This window comes from Prunus dulcis, chromosome 7 (assembly GCF_902201215.1).
Source record: "Prunus dulcis chromosome 7, ALMONDv2, whole genome shotgun sequence".
Classification (NCBI taxonomy): Eukaryota; Viridiplantae; Streptophyta; class Magnoliopsida; order Rosales; family Rosaceae; genus Prunus; species Prunus dulcis.
Window position 1 is genome coordinate 2460346 of NC_047656.1, and position 15799 is coordinate 2476144.

At 38.3% G+C, this 15799-nt stretch overlaps 1 protein-coding gene and 1 long non-coding RNA gene across 2 annotated transcripts; both read left to right on the plus strand.

The window, feature by feature from the left end:
• The first annotated feature begins 8837 nt into the window (after window positions 1–8837).
• LOC117635707 lies at window positions 8838–9707 on the plus strand. The gene is made up of 2 exons (XR_004586933.1): window positions 8838–9006; window positions 9510–9707. It is a non-coding gene; the product is annotated as an uncharacterized LOC117635707 (long non-coding RNA).
• Window positions 9708–10386: 679 nt separating this feature from the next.
• On the plus strand, window positions 10387–15584 carry LOC117635587 (zinc finger protein VAR3, chloroplastic). Its single transcript, XM_034369896.1, is given in 6 exon segments — window positions 10387–10911; window positions 11006–11123; window positions 13002–13285; window positions 13478–13576; window positions 13669–14809; window positions 14811–15584. Coding segments are annotated over 6 exon segments (2685 nt in total). The 5' UTR covers window positions 10387–10441; the 3' UTR covers window positions 15384–15584.
• The last annotated feature ends 215 nt before the right edge of the window (window positions 15585–15799 follow it).

Genomic DNA, 15799 nt, shown 5'->3' on the forward strand with positions numbered 1-15799 from the left:
GCTGAAATGTGTCACATATGAAAAATAATAATAATTCATATTTATTTTCAAATATATATTTTTAAAATATTGTTTTTTTCGCTCTTCATCTCTCTCTCTCTCTCCGTTCTTCCCAACCCGCCAATTCAATATTCCCCAGCGCCGGCCCCCAACCCATCAACCCTTACTGCCCCTCGCCCTTCACCTGACCACCCCCTCCCCTTTGCTCCCTACCTACTGAAACTTCTCTATGCACCCACCCCACATCCTAAGACCACCCCTCCCACATCCTCGTAAAGAATTTGCCATATCCTCCCATATCCAAAAATTCTTAGCCCTACTTTTTTATTTCTCAATTCTCACCACCAAAACACCATATTGTTGTGTTTTATTTGATTTGGGAACCAAGAGTCTCCAAATACTAAAATAATGTCCTGCACCATATGAAATTTTTTTTTTTCATCAGACCTAGAGAGACAGAGAGAGATAAAGAGAGAGGAGTTTGAGTTAACATGGTGGCTTTATGGGTTTTCTAAGATGATGGGTGGTTATTGCATCATTGGGTGTGTTATGAATGTGGGTGCACAATTAATGGGTCAATTTTAGGATTTTGAAGGTAGTGGGTTTTAGGATTTTTGATTTGGTTTGTTTGATTCTGGAAGGTAGTGGGTTTTGGCAATAAGAATTGAATTCATGACAGGGAGAAAGACAAGTCACGGGGGCATGGATTTTGGGTGCTCTGTCTGTCATGGATATACATATTTAGATTTAGGGATTTGGAAATCACCAAAGGAAGAAAAGAGAGATGAGTAGGGGTTGGGCTGTGTTGTGGGTGGGTGGCTGTTTGGGTGGGGCTGTGATGGCTGCCCCCAAGTGGGTTGGTGGGGGAGGGTGTTGGATATAGAGAGAGAAAGAGGGAGAGAGAAGAGGGAAGTAAATATTTTATTGGTTTTTCACAGGTGGCACTTACATGGCATACATTTCATCAAAAGGGTGGGTCCTATTTATGCAATGTCATCATTTTTTAATAGAGTTAACGGTTGGGAGCAAAGTGAACCACCAAACCTTGGTCAAGGGGGCACTCTGGGTCATTTTAACTTTTTTAGAGTAAAATGAGAATTGACCATTGTTTCAAGGGGCATTACAGTTGTCATATCCCGGGATCGACTCCGCCATAGTACGATATTGTCCGCTTTGAGTCCCCCTCTTTGTCCTCACGGTTTGGTTTCTGAGAACTCACGAGCAACTTCCTAGTGGTTTACCCATCCTGGGATTGCTCTAGCCCCAACTCGCTTAACTTCGGAGTTCCCATGACTCCAAAGCCAGTGAGCTCCCAAAAGGCCTCGTGCGAGATGAAGGTGGGTATGTACTTATAATGCACATAACTCCCTCTCCGTTGGTCGATGTGGGATGTTATAACAGTAAATAAGCCTTTTATTTTTATTTTTTATGCAAGTAATATTAGGAAAAGAGAAATTCGAACACAGACCTTAGGTGAAGAAGTATCTAACTGCTCTTAATAACTTGACTTACGAGTCCTTTTGGTCCTACGTTTTGTTTTAGCATAACCCAGCTATGTTTCTATATTTTGTAGTAGCTCGACCTAATAAAGTTTCTTACTAATATTAATGTACACTTTGGATGGATGGCTAAGAGCATCTCCAACTCTATCCTCTCATCCCTAGCTACTTTGGCTAAAAAGAAGAAAAATCCTCCTCCAGCAGACTCCCTACTTGGCTCTCTATTTTGGAGAACCAACTTTTGGCTCTCTACATGTAGAGAGGAGGAGAGAGAATTTGGCTAGGAGGAGAGAGAAAAAGGGAGAGAGAGATAGAGACATTTGGGAGGTTGGTGGGGTTGTGTTTTAATTTTTTTAATAAATATATTGAATTGGCAAGAGAAAGAGGAGGAAAAAGAAATATAAAATAATAATAAAATATTTCAGATTAGCCATAGTAGAGAACATTGCTGGAGGAAATACCTTTTAAGTGGTTTACTATAATAGCTTTCTAGCTATTTTAGCAAGAATTTGGCTAAAATTTGGAGACTCTTCTAAAGATGCTCTAATGCAATAGATAATTCTATCAACCCATTATCGACGAGGGCTTTGTCTTGCATGAGAACGTTCCCAAGGCCTAGCCCTTCATTCTTCACCTACTTCGTGAAGTGAAAGTTACTATAAAAGTTCTGCTGTTTTGGTTGGTTAGTTGCAAATTAGTGGTATTAGATTTGCACATTAGAAGTCTTTGACAAATAACAAGAAGAAGAAAAAAGGACAAAATATGCTACAAACTTTTCTTGTGCAACTAAGAAGTCTGAAATGTTATTGGGTTGGTTAGTTGAAAAGTCTGGTGACAGGACCCGACCCAATTTCCGCTTTGGAATTCGAGCCAAGTCCTGTGCGTGTCCGATACCTGGCGAATGTCGGGCACAAAAGACCTTTTTACCTTTCTTGTTTCAAATTCTCTTTAAAATGCCCTTAGACTTCTGCCGAAATTTCGGCAGAGTCTCCCCTGTATTTTGACCAATCCCAAAATTTTCCACCTGCTAAACAATCAGTAAATCCATCCCAACAGCCAAAACATCTCAAGTAACAGATCTCATCTCCAGTTTTCCACTAATACTAGATATCATAGCATACTTTAAAGTTTTCAAGTTTTCAAAGATTTTCTACAAACTCTACCTTGGTGCGGAAGCTATAATTGGCCCGGTGGTGGATCCCGCGTACTTCTATAGCCTGGGGGCGAAAACAGTTTGAAGATGTGAGTGGACCGAACATAAGAATTCTTGAAAACAGTTTAACAATCATAATAACCCCCACTATAAAAATTGTTAAATAAACTAAATACGTACATTCCATTTAAAGCCTTCTAAACTCAAAGCATTCCATGTAAATCATAATCAAGCTCGATAAATTTTATTCAAAAGCACTGAAATCAAAGCTTGTATAAAACACTGAAATCAAACTTGTATAAAAGCACTGTACTCAAACCTTGTATAACTGAACAAAACTGTATAAATGTATCAATGCCCGAAAAATTGGAGAAGCTGATATAAAATAACTGAAAGTCATAATTAAATAAGAGAAAACCCAAAATCCTTTGAAAATACCACCTATTTGTACCCCTGTCATAACCGTCAATTCCCTGGCAGGTCTCGGGCGTCACACAGGCTACCCGAGCCGCAAACTGGCGAAATCAAGGGACTATGATCAGCCTGTCCCGCCGGCAGATTCCTCGATGACACCAAGTCAGCTCGAGTCGCTCTGGCAGGATGCAGGGGACCGTAGTCGGCCTGATCCGCAATCCTGGCAGGTCTCGGGGACACAGAGTCAGCCGAGCCGCAATCCTGGCAGGTCTCGGGACACCAAGTCAGCCGAGCCGCAATCCTGGCAGGTCTCGGGACACCAAGTCAGCCGAGCCGCAAATCCTGGCACTCACGGTCCGAGAGTCCCCGAAACTCGTGAGGCAAGTCAAGTGCACTGACTAACTGAAATCGGACTGAATGTCCGTAGACATCGGTCCAACTTTGGGTAATCACCAAAAATGAATGGGTACGAGGTGGTTTTAAAATAAATTCCTTTAGAAAAATCTGAATAATAACTGAAATCTCAAGTTGTGCTGCTGTCTCATCTGATTCCAACCTCAAACTCTGTTTCTATAACTTGTAAATAAGCAGCACAGACTTATAGAACTGTTACTGTACTGATCATGTTCAGAACCGTAATAAAACTTACTCAAGATCAAATAAAGAAATTTATCCAATAAATTCATTTCAAAAAACTTATTTATATAAAATCAATATAAACTCATTTATAAAACTTATTTATACAAAATCACATCAAATCATTCATGAATTCTGATTTATGAAAGAAAGTCCACTCACAGATGGTCCGAGCTACTTCGACCCTTCGAAGGTCTCTTTTGCAATCCTGTCGGGCTCCTGGTGCCTTACTCGATTGATTTGGTGGTCGGAAGTGAGAGAACGAGCTCCCAAAAATTTTCAGAAAAACTGTTGGAACCAGCCTGTTTCGTGGCAGTTTCCGGCTACTACAGTAGCGGATGGAGGCTGAGGAGGGGCAGGGCTGATAGAGGGAAGTGAGGTGGTTCGTTTGGGACCGGTATTGCCTAAAACGGTGGCCTGAGTTGGGAGAAATCGCTGTCTGAAGTTGGCTGGTCGAGATGGTTCGAGAGAGAAGAAAGTTGGGTTTATAAAACTGAACTTCGAAATATTTACGGTTCTGCCACTGAGACTCTTTTGACCATAACTCCTTCGTTACAACTCCGATTCGGGTCTACTCCGTGTCTACGGACTCGTTTCGCCGTGCTCTACGCAACGGCATAATTGGAATTACCAAATTCTTTCCCGATCAAAAAGTCAACTTTTTCCCTATTAAATAATGCGAGGGTAAAATTGTCTTTTTGCTAAAAGATATTTTCCTTACTTTTTTAGATATTTTCTTTCTTTTTAGATATTTTGTTTTGGGTTATTACATCTGGAGCATATTTTTCTTTTTTCTTCTTCTCATTTTTTTTCTTCTGATTTGTCTCTCCCTGTATTTGTAATCAGTTAATAAGTAATTTAATAAGGAAATGACTCCGTCACCAAGACTTAAAACAAATCACCATATTGTATAGTGTGTTAATATGTAACTTTTTTATTGTTAAAAAATTCACTAATTTTGGTTATATACAATTATTTGAGAAAGATTGGAGAAAGAATCCCCAAAATACACGCTAGGTGTGAATGTTTTGACAAGGCAACAAAAGTAATTGTCACAGACTTGGACTTGACCAAAAACGCAACATTGACATGAGATATTTTTTTTCCATGATTGGACTTGGACTAAAAATTAGATCCATTTTCCACCTATAAAAGAAAACTGCTCTCTACTTAGAAAGGGGTATGGGGCTTGATCTTTGGATCCTTTAGTCTTGAGTCTTGAGACCTAAGTCTTGACCCTTGGGCCTTGGGTTCTTGGGCTTTATACATTAGGCCTTGGGCCTTCTTCCATTTAACTTTAGGTCTAATCCCCCTGTACAAATGTAAACAAACATTATCATAATGAGAACATCCTTCTCCGTGGACGTAGCCCATCATTCAGGTGAACCACGTATACCTTGTTTTCTGCATGCTTATTTACTTATGCTAAACGTCACTGACCTCTTGCCATAACCTCCCGAAGGCACATACACATGCTGAAGGCCCACATCTTCACACATTATCCACCGCTCCACATCTATCTAAGTTGAACTCCATTTTGAGCATCAACAGTTTGGGTTTTGTTTTATAAACATTCTTAATTGTCATCCCTATATATAATTTTATTTTGTTTGTTTGAAGGAATGAAGATTTCATTATCTTTAGAAGGGTACAAACAAGCCCAATACAATAAACAGAACAATAAAACAAAAGCACTACCAACCATAATACGCATAATTTAGGCCCAACACAACAAAAATCCCTAAGAAACACACAAACCCTAAAATCACACCCAAGAACTAAGCAACTGCCGCTGCAACCCGTTCTGCCGTCTCCGCCAATAGAGGAAGGTCCATGAGAATCGACAAAGGAGATCTAAAGAGTGTGGATTCGGGGAAGCAAGCCACCACCATGCATCAAGCTCAAACGATCCATGGATTGGTCTAAATTGACCATTAAACTACAAAGCCCACTCCTCTAGAGCAAAAGCTTAGATATGAGGATGGGTTGTAGGAGATGAATAGCAACAACAAACCAGGAGACAACCAAGCCAATGCTAGGGAAAAGGAAGGGGTTTATGGTTAAAGATTTCGTGGGAGGGAAAGAGAAATGGGCTGAAGGGGAGTAGGTGGATGAGAGGAGAAGAGGGAGAGATAGGTGAAATGGCTATAGAGGAGTGGGAGAGAAGGGATTGAGGAGATCTGGGCCAACAGCAAGAAAAACAAAATAGAAAAAGCACACCAAAATAAACGACATAAAAGAAAAGTAAAAGCCACACCAGAGGGTGGCGGAGAGGCCACACCAGAGGTGGCAGAGAAGCCACCCCAAAGGGTTGTAGTACAGCTAGAAGCTCAGAAGAGGAAGATGGGATATATGACAGCTGGTAGTTTTCAGCTTACATATTTGTCAAGGCAACAAGCCTATATACCGCGACAACTCTGAAATTTTAGGGGCCCTATGCCAGAACAACAAGAGGACCTCCTAAAATAAAGTTTCCAACGAAAAATTATAAAAAAGGTCAAACTCTATAATCAAAATCTTGTGATCATTAAATTACTAATTATCATTAAAGAAGAAAAATATATAATTTTAAAATTAAAATTAAATAGGAATAAGAAAACCAATATTAAATAGGAATAAGGAAACTAACATTATTATATGGGGCCCACTTTTTCTTTTGTAAGTCTGTCTCAAAAGTAAAAAGTCAATATTAATTTTATTAAACTAATATTATTATTAGGCTATAGGCTACACCAGTATCTTAAATGTAAATTAATATTAAGGAGCTTCACTATTATACCTAAAATAGGGGCTGAAATTATCTTTAAAAAAACCCTATATGGAATGCACTTTAGTAACACACTCAAAACCCATTTACTAAATAAGAAATGAGTGTTGAAGTTCCTATAAATTACATGACTACCACTGATTAACTTAAACAAAACCCAACACAAAAAACTTGAAAAAAAAAACCCCAAGCAAGTCCAACCCATATTTATTTTTAAAAAACCCAAACAATTTATTTAAAAAAAATTCGCGAAAACCAAGCAGGGTCTCTTCGTAGAACTACATTGTTAATAGTCTGTCATAGAAGTACATTGTTAATACTCTGTCATAGAACTATATAGTTAATACTACTATGTCATAGAAGTACATTGTTAATACTCTCTCAAATACTCTGTCATAGAAATGAATTGTTAAACAAAAATGAGATCCATAACTTAAATAGTAACAAAAGATAAATCGATCATCAGAGCTTAAAATACATTCCTCAAATCAACTAAAATGCGAAGAGAAACACATATTGAAGCAAAAGATCAAAAATCCCAAGTCCAAACCAAACGATGACTATGCGGCGAAATCCTTGTCTTCCTCCACAACTCAAGACGACGAGTCGCTGTCGTTGTGCAATACTCTGGAACAACCGACAAGGTCCTCGGCTGTTGTTTCTGCCGAGACGACTTGTCGAGATCGAGATCGAGGTTCCTTTGATATCATTGTACAATTTCACCATAATGTCAATCTCATACATTCGTCCACAAATCTACAAGCAAAAAAAAAAAAAAAAAAGATGAAGAAGATAGTATAGGAGAACGAACTTAGAGAGATTAAGATCGAGATCGAGGTGATACAATTTGGCGAGCTGAGGCTTGGTCCCTTGAAAAAGTGTTAGAGCCAACAATGGAGACGATACATAGACATCTGCACAATCCGAAAAGTCCAGACAGAAAGATGATTACAAAACAAGAAATGGAAGAACAAAAACTGAAAATAAAGATGAGAGACTGGAGCTCGTGAAATGAGCTCTACTCTGGCTTTAACTCCAAATAAATGGATTAGAATTCCAATTTTATGTTAAAAGGGTAATAAAGGTATTCCATCTTATTAATTTTGATGTCATGGATTAGAATTCCAATCTTATAAATGACTTCAACTAAAGCATATTTTGATGTCATGATATTTTGGATTCACGAACTTTGCTAAGTCGGTTTGCTCATTCTCCATTATTCTATATTATTCTATATTATTCAAGATACAAGTGTGCACTAATTTTAACATTTCTAATATTTTCTGCAGTCGAAAAAAGGACTTGTTGAATGATCAAAACTTTTGGGATTACTCGCAATGGATTTGATCACAATCTTTAGGAAATTACCACAGCTAAGTAATTAAGTTCGCTCAAGTGGCAATATGTACACACAAAGAATATCTACATCTTCTTCATCTACAACACCTCAATGGAAATATGATGTTTTTCTCAGTTTTAGAGGCGATGACACTCGGAAGGGCTTTACAGACCACTTATATGAAACATTGAGAGCTCAAGGAATCATAACTTTTAGGGATGAGCCTAAAATTTTGAAGGGAAAAGCTATTTCTCGAGAACTAATTGCTGCAATTGAAGGATCAAGGTTTGCGCATATTGTCCTCTCACAAAATTATGCATCCTCAACATGGTGCTTGGATGAACTTCTACACATTCTTAAATTCATGCAAGCAAGAGAAGCAGTGCTACCAATATATATCTCTTTTTATATTTTACTTATGGAATATGTTTTGCATTTGTTAAAGATTGTTTTGAAGAAGTTTGCATCACATAGAAGTTCCTTAATGTTTTGATAAGGGAAAAATACCAACCTTGATAATATGTCAATAAAATGCCAAGGTGCATCATAGGCATCTAACAACCACAACTAGTTACATATCCCTTGATTCGGTGAAAAGTCTTGCAAAGTCTTTAGAGGACCAAGCTAGTTCCAACATCTTCAGCTCATTACATATGGCCTTTGACTATCTCAACTAGGGGTGGGCATTCAAACCGGAAAACCGAAGAATCAAGCCGAACCAAGCCAGAAAAAACCCAAAAAAAATCGTGTTGACCATAATCGGACTGAGTTGACCAAAAACCAAATCGAACCGGTTCAACTCGGTTTTGGTTTCGATTTGCTATTTTAAAAAACCAAATCGGCCCGAACCGGACCGGTTATTTATTAAATATATAGTTTTTTAAAATTACTTAAATATGCTATATTATGATTGGTTGATGCACCAATTCTACATTCTTTGTATAGAAAGGGCTGCACATAACCTCACCCCATTATCCTTTCAATTTCTAACCCTAACTCAGCTCTCTCCCCATCTCTCCTCCCCTTCATTATTTTCTCAGACGCCCTTTCTCTATTATCTCTTCCTCCTCATCCTCTCTCTCTCTCTCTCCGATGAAGAAGGTGAAGGGGGTGATGATGGCGAGGGACATATCGACAACAACGACGATGAGGGTGAGCCCATACCTTCATCAATGACGACAACGACAACAACGAGAGGGTGAGTTCTTTCTTTTCCCCTATTTTTTTTGTGGTTTTTAGTAGATTCCAAAGATTTTTCTCATATTTGTTTTTCTGAATTTTTATTAATCAATATTGGCCATGTTGGTTGTCCATACCTTCATGACGAATAGAGAATATGTGTGGTTAATTTGCAGTCCGTAGTTATATGCTTTAGACAATTAATTTACATGTGGGTTTCTTTTTTCTTTCTTTTTTTCTTTTTGGAATAAGGATTTTCATTCAATTTATTATTATTTTGATTTATTTTTTTAGAACAGTGGGTTGCTATTTCATGAGGGAGATGGCAAAGTTGCAGTCCATGTCATGTATTCTTGGCCTTCTTCCCTGATGCTTCTATTACTTTCTTGTAAAATGGTTTTGAAGAGATCTGGTCTGTCTTTGGAGGGATTTTTTCGTGAATATCTCTTTCGTTTTTGATTTCTTTATTCTTTCGCTTTTGTTAAATAACTGACAATTGATAAAGTTTTGAATGCTTTATAGGTTGGGAAAAGTTATTTATACCTAGTGTGGAAGCAAGAAGCTATTACATTTTCTCAGTTTCTTGAGAGGATTAAGGCTAATGGCTCTTCCTCTGCTGCCCCAACATATCTTGAGAGGATTTGCATCTCATATTCACCAAATGCAACTTTTGAAATTATTCTTATAAACTGGTACTTTTAAACTTTTATTAATTTGTTCTTTTGTGTTTTTGGTAGAAACAGATCATTGGAGCTTCTAAGATGCGGCAACAAAGAAAATGGAGCTGTAATTTAAAATTTGGTCGTAATTTAGTTTGCTTCATTATAAATTTGGTTATAATTTTAAATTTAATGTTGGATTCCAATTGTGATTTTTAAGCCCAAAAAGTTTAAAAATTCAGTTGGGCTTGAAGCTAAAAATATCCACATAAAAAGCAAAAACAAAATCAATTGGGCTTGAAGCTAGAAATGTGAAACAAAAAAACAAAAAAATCAATTGGGCTTCGGAGTCAGTCCAAACTGAGAAAATCGAAAATCAGACTAGATCTAACTGGTCTGATTTGGTTCGGATTTGTTATTAAAATTTCATAAAAATCGATTCGGTTAAAAATCAGACCGAACTAGACCGATGAACAATACCAATTTCAATTATAATTTTATATGAAAACCGGCCCAAATCAAATCGTGCCCAGTCCTAATCTCAACAAAGCAGACATTGGACAAACTAGACAAAATTAAATTATAAATAAGATTTAAATTTACCCCTAAAATTCGCGGGTTTATATAGTTAATAATCCTTGACCAAAAACAAAAACAAAAAAAATTAATAATCCTAAATAATTTATTTATTTAAAAAAAGTAGACATTCCTGCAACCACATTTCCATCCCCAAACTCGTAAGTAGGGTTTATCAACTCCGCTGAACTGCCAAGTCCCATGCTCTTCCACTTCTAAATGGGTGGCGCCAGCAACAGGTTCTTCACCCTCCTCTCCACCACCACCTCCACCACTCACCCTTTCCCCCTCCACCGTTTCCCATCTCTCCTCCTACGCCTCTCTCACCGCTCCAAACCCCCACTCTTCCCTTCTTCCTCCCTCTCTTTCCTTTCTCACTCTCATTCCCTCTCTTCTCACTCCTCCTCTTCCTCTTTCCCTCTCCCTCTCAATTCCTCTCGCCATTTCTATTCCCACTCCCACTCCTCCGTTTCCGCTGCCTACCCTTCTTCTGCCGAGTCCTCCCCTTTCCCGGCCCTGCACCCCTGGCCCGAGTGGTCCCACCTCTTCAACTCAGTCTCTGCCTCCGGTTATGATGGAACCAACGGCCAGGCTGAGTTCACCGAGGCGGCCCGGGATTTACCAGAGGACTTTATGCGGGCTGCGAGTGTTTTCTTGGCGTTTGCGAGGGCACGAGCTGGCCTTTTGAGGTATGCTTTGTGTGTTATGTTTCCTTTCTCATTGAGCAATATTTGGGATTTCTACTGATGGGCTCATCTGGTTTTTTCATTTTCTTTGCTGCAGGTTGCTTTCGAGGCGAGATTTGGAGGTTGTTGTGGAGAATGGGACTCCGTTTCTGTTCCGGAATGGCGATGATTCTGCAAGAAGAATGAGATTATTTCTCAGCCAAGGCGATACCCATGTGAGTTTCTAGTGTTGTTGTGATTTGTACCGTTAGGCGAAACCAATTGCTATTACTTGGAAATGCTCCTGACTTTTAAGTTCTGATATAATGCAATGGTTTGTTAAGATACTGATTTAATCAGATAGGGCAAACTCAGAGCGAAGGAACTTCAGTAGACTCACATAGTTAAACAAACTGTAATGCTACGGAAATCAAAATTAAATTACAGTTTTTGATGATTTTTGACGTTAGCAAAAATTCAGTACTGTGTGAATTGGATTCCTCAGCATATAATTTTCACTGAGTTGGGCAGTGTGCAAAACTACCAGAGGTAGCTAATGTTCTCTGGGTAGGTTTATCTTTGTGTTTTGTTTGTTTGATGAGTATCTGTGCTAGGTATAATGTAGAGAGGAGAATTTAGAAAACAAAACAAAAGTGTCAAGGTGGTATACGAGATATTTCATGGACTCCCGCTGAATTTGGCATTTTTAAAGTTCTCTTCTATTACATTTTGGTTGTCTCTGACCAGTGTAGTTTTCTATTGTCTACCTCGTGTATCTTGGCTGGCATGCCTTAGAATTTTTCCGTTCAACTTTACTTTTCAATAAATTTAGGATTGTTCTTAGGAACAAAGTCGGTATTGGTAGATCTCTTTGATTCGTAGAGCAATGCCAATGGAGCTTTTACATTTTAAGATTTTTTTTACTATTACTAAACTGGCCAAATGAATCTTGTCACAATCTTCATCAAGAGAATCTCGATTAGGGACAGTCAAAATTGGGAATGTAAATTTGGAGATTTCCTGTACAAAGAGTCAATACGTGGGGAGTAGAATTTAAAATGAGTGATTCTCCTTGATCAGATGGCAACCTTATGGTCACTCCTGCCCTGAGTGGATTTGAGGATGTAGACAAAGCTATTTGTATATCGGTCTGCCAGTATAATCTATCGGTCTGAGAACTATGAAGAGAATATAGTTTGACCTTTTGTTCTGTTTGTATTAACCACGAAATAAGACTGTCAATGGTGACATATTGGAGATGAATAACTTATCCAAGCTAGAACAGCGGTTTGAGAGCCCCAAATTATTTTTCTTAATACTCATGGACTGCAACCACAAGCCAGCTCCAGCAAATGTACATAGTGCAGTTGGATTTGGAAATTTCAGAAGAAAGGTTGAACCCATATCACTTGCTTACTAGCACCAACAAAAATAAAGGATTTACAATAAAGGACTTTTCATAAAAAAAACAAGAATAAAGGACTTAAAATAATCCACAAAAGTTGCAATCAAACCTAAATTTGAAATAAAACCATAAAGATATGATTAATTCGTCCTTAATTTTGCTTTTCCTTGAGCATCTCATTTATGTTTGTTTTAGTATGTGATATGTGTCAGTGTTTAATGTTTCAACTTGGACTGCACTTAAAATTTTAAAACTCATTGGACCTTATCTAAAATCTCTATTTCTAATCTATGAATAAGTTAAACCTAAAATCCATGTTTTTGGGAGGTTGCTTTTCCAAAGGGTCGAATAATGTAAGTGGAGTAAAGGAAGCTTAATGAATCTGGAAATTATGATCAGTTTTAAAAAATTCAGTTGAAAATTATTGTGGACTTTAAAAAAAAAAAAAAACACAAACAGTATCTTGTCCCTCTAGCACTTTTCCCTTTAAATCCCAAAATCAATTTAAATTTTATTTTTGATTTGCTATAAATATACTAAGAATTCTGTGGCCTGTGGTTTATCTCAATTTTTATCAATACGATGTTCTGTATGATTTAGGTATTTCTAATTCCTGGGTTTTATATTAAATATATTTTCATAAGGGCATTTGAGTTACGTTGTACTAACCCAGTCTATTTTCGTGCTCTAATTGCCTTCCGAATTATAGGCCTTGGACATTGATAAAGCACAAACGGTTGATTTGATGAGATTTCTATTGAGTTATGCTAGCAATCCCCTTTTTTCTTCAGAGAAAAACAATATCTACAATAGCGAAATTTTGGAATCATCTGTCCGTACTCTGCTGGGTGAAATGTCCAAGCTCTGTTATGGTGCTCCGGAGTCTAACTGTATTGGGCCAGTGCAGGGTCATTCCCTTGATAACTATGGAGAACCTATTAGGCCTTTTGGAAAGACTATTGAAATGAAACGGGGTGACTGGATTTGCCAGAGGTAGAGCCGTTCCTTTGGATATCATCAATTATTATGTTGGATTATTTTCTATCTAAAATTTCATTGTATTTTTGTATGAAATGATTAGGGCTTTGTTATTGTGTATTCGACATTGTTCCTATTTTTTCTTCTCTTTTTTACTGTAATGTGTAGTAGGCATTCTTTTGATGGACTAATGTCTATAATGAGCAGGTGTAATTTCATGAACTTTGCAAGGAACATGAAATGCCTTGAGTGCGAGGAAGGACGGCCAAAGAGACAGCTGACTGGCGGGGAGTGGGAGTGTCCTCAGTGAGCATTGCTTGTTTATTATATTTCTCCTCTGGTGTTTGGATAATTTTATTTTCCTGATTAATTGATGATAAAAATAACTTCTTTCTCAGATGTGATTTTTTTAATTATGGGAGAAACATGGTATGTTTGAGGTGTGATTGCAAGCGCCCTGGAGAGGTCTCCCTTCGTTCCAGCAAAACTAGTTTAAGTATAGGATATGACAATGTGGGTGATAAAAATAAAGCTGATATCGATAGCAGGCTGGCTGCCAATGAAGAGAAGGCACAGCGGTGGTTTAGTAAGATTTCTCAGCTAGACAGTAGTTCAGACATGAACAGTGTTGTATCTGATGAAGATTTTCCTGAAATAATGCCATTGAGAAAAGGTGTAAATAGATTTGTTGTGAGCACCAGGAAGACACCATTAGAGAGGAGGCTGGCCAATGCTCAATACCAAAAAAACTTGGATAATGATAGTAATCATGAAGGCAAGGATCTCCAAACTGGGAGTGGAAATAAGTCACTTGGTACTACAGCCAACCGGACTTTAAATGAAATTCTTGGCCGTGCATCTATTTCTGAATCAAATGGTACAAGTACCAATCCTGGACAAAATGTTGGAACTGATTCTCCCTCTTCTATCTCTAGCTCAGCTGGCTCAGAGTATGGACACCCTAGAGGGGGCGATTCCAGATATGCCCAATTTGTGCCATTACCTGCAGATACATTTTCTAAGCCTGAGATCTCGAGTATGGAAGAGAGTGGGAATTTCCTGAGAAACAAAAATGAATCTGGTAAATCAGAGGACAGTATGCAGACGTCTGAGAAGCCTCCGAAACAGGCTGGCAGTAGGGATGAAGAAAGTGACCAAGCTGATAAATCTGAGAGATGGTTTAAGCGGGTTGCAGAGTTGCATGATGTTACTGATCTGGCAAGTGCAATATCGGATGAGGACTTTCCTGAAATTATGCCGATGCGTAAAGGAGAGAATCGATTTGTTGTGAGTAAGAAGAAAGATCGTTCTTTAACTTCTCCAGCATACAAGAGGCGTACATCTACTGAACAAGCTAGCAATGCCAATTATGTTCCCTTCGTCCCTTTCCCACCTGACTACTTTGCAAAAAACAACAACATGCAGATAGATGGGACAGATTTGACTAACAAGACTGTTCATGAAACAACTCCAACTATGATCCAAGATAACCCTCCAGACAAGTTGGTTGATCCTAGACCTGGGAAGCTGAATTCTAGTNNNTGTTCAGCAGATGGAAAATGAGAAAAGCAGCATGGCAAGCTGGAATCCAGGATCTTCAGGAGAAAATCTCGTAGACAATAAGACTGGTTTAATGACTGATTCTGTTTATGGGCCCCCAATCGGTGGAAATTCTGCCCTGCATTTTGCTAGTTCTAGCACTAACAACATGGACAGATTGAACAGTGGATCTTCTGGGAAAGCGAATTCTAACCAGACAGCAAGTTTGACAGGGAATTCGCCCCAAGAGTCCAATAAACAGAACGTTAGACAGAGCTGGACTGGGAAAAGCTTGGAGGGATCAGCAGTGAAGGAACTGGATCCTTTAGATATGTCAGAGGAGGCAAAAGCAGAGAGATGGTTCAAGCGTGTTGCCCAGATTAAAGACATCTCAGAGCTGAGTCAGATTCCCGATGAAGATTTCCCATCAATAATGCCAATGCGTAAAGGGGTGAATAGGTTTGTTGTTAGCAAGAGGAAAACGCCTTTAGAGAGGAGGCTGACATCTCCACAGTACAGAAAAAATCTTCCAATTGTGAGCTCTGATCCAGCGAAGAAAAATGATAGTGACTGAGGAATCACAAGAAATATTCGACTTTGTTGTTTTGGAAGATGAGATAATTAATTTTCTTTTTTCACGATAAGATGTTATTTTTCCCTCATTGTATTCATCATAACTTGCTCTTGAGAAACATTGGCTGCATTTCCAATAGTGTACAGGAGATATGCATTTCAGTTATTGGCAAATACTTCACGTTGTCCCATGGGACCAACAGTGTGTACTGGAAGCCCAATAGACCGCATTGTAGACTATTTCTCTCTCCAGAATACAAAGATCATATATATATATATAGGCAAAAAGTCATTTTTGGTCCATATGGTTTACCACTAAGGTCCCTGTGGTTTTAATTGGGTTACTATTGTCCTTGTGATTTTCGATTTGAAGCAATTCAAGGACAATTCCAATTTTCTATCAAATAGGGATGTTCT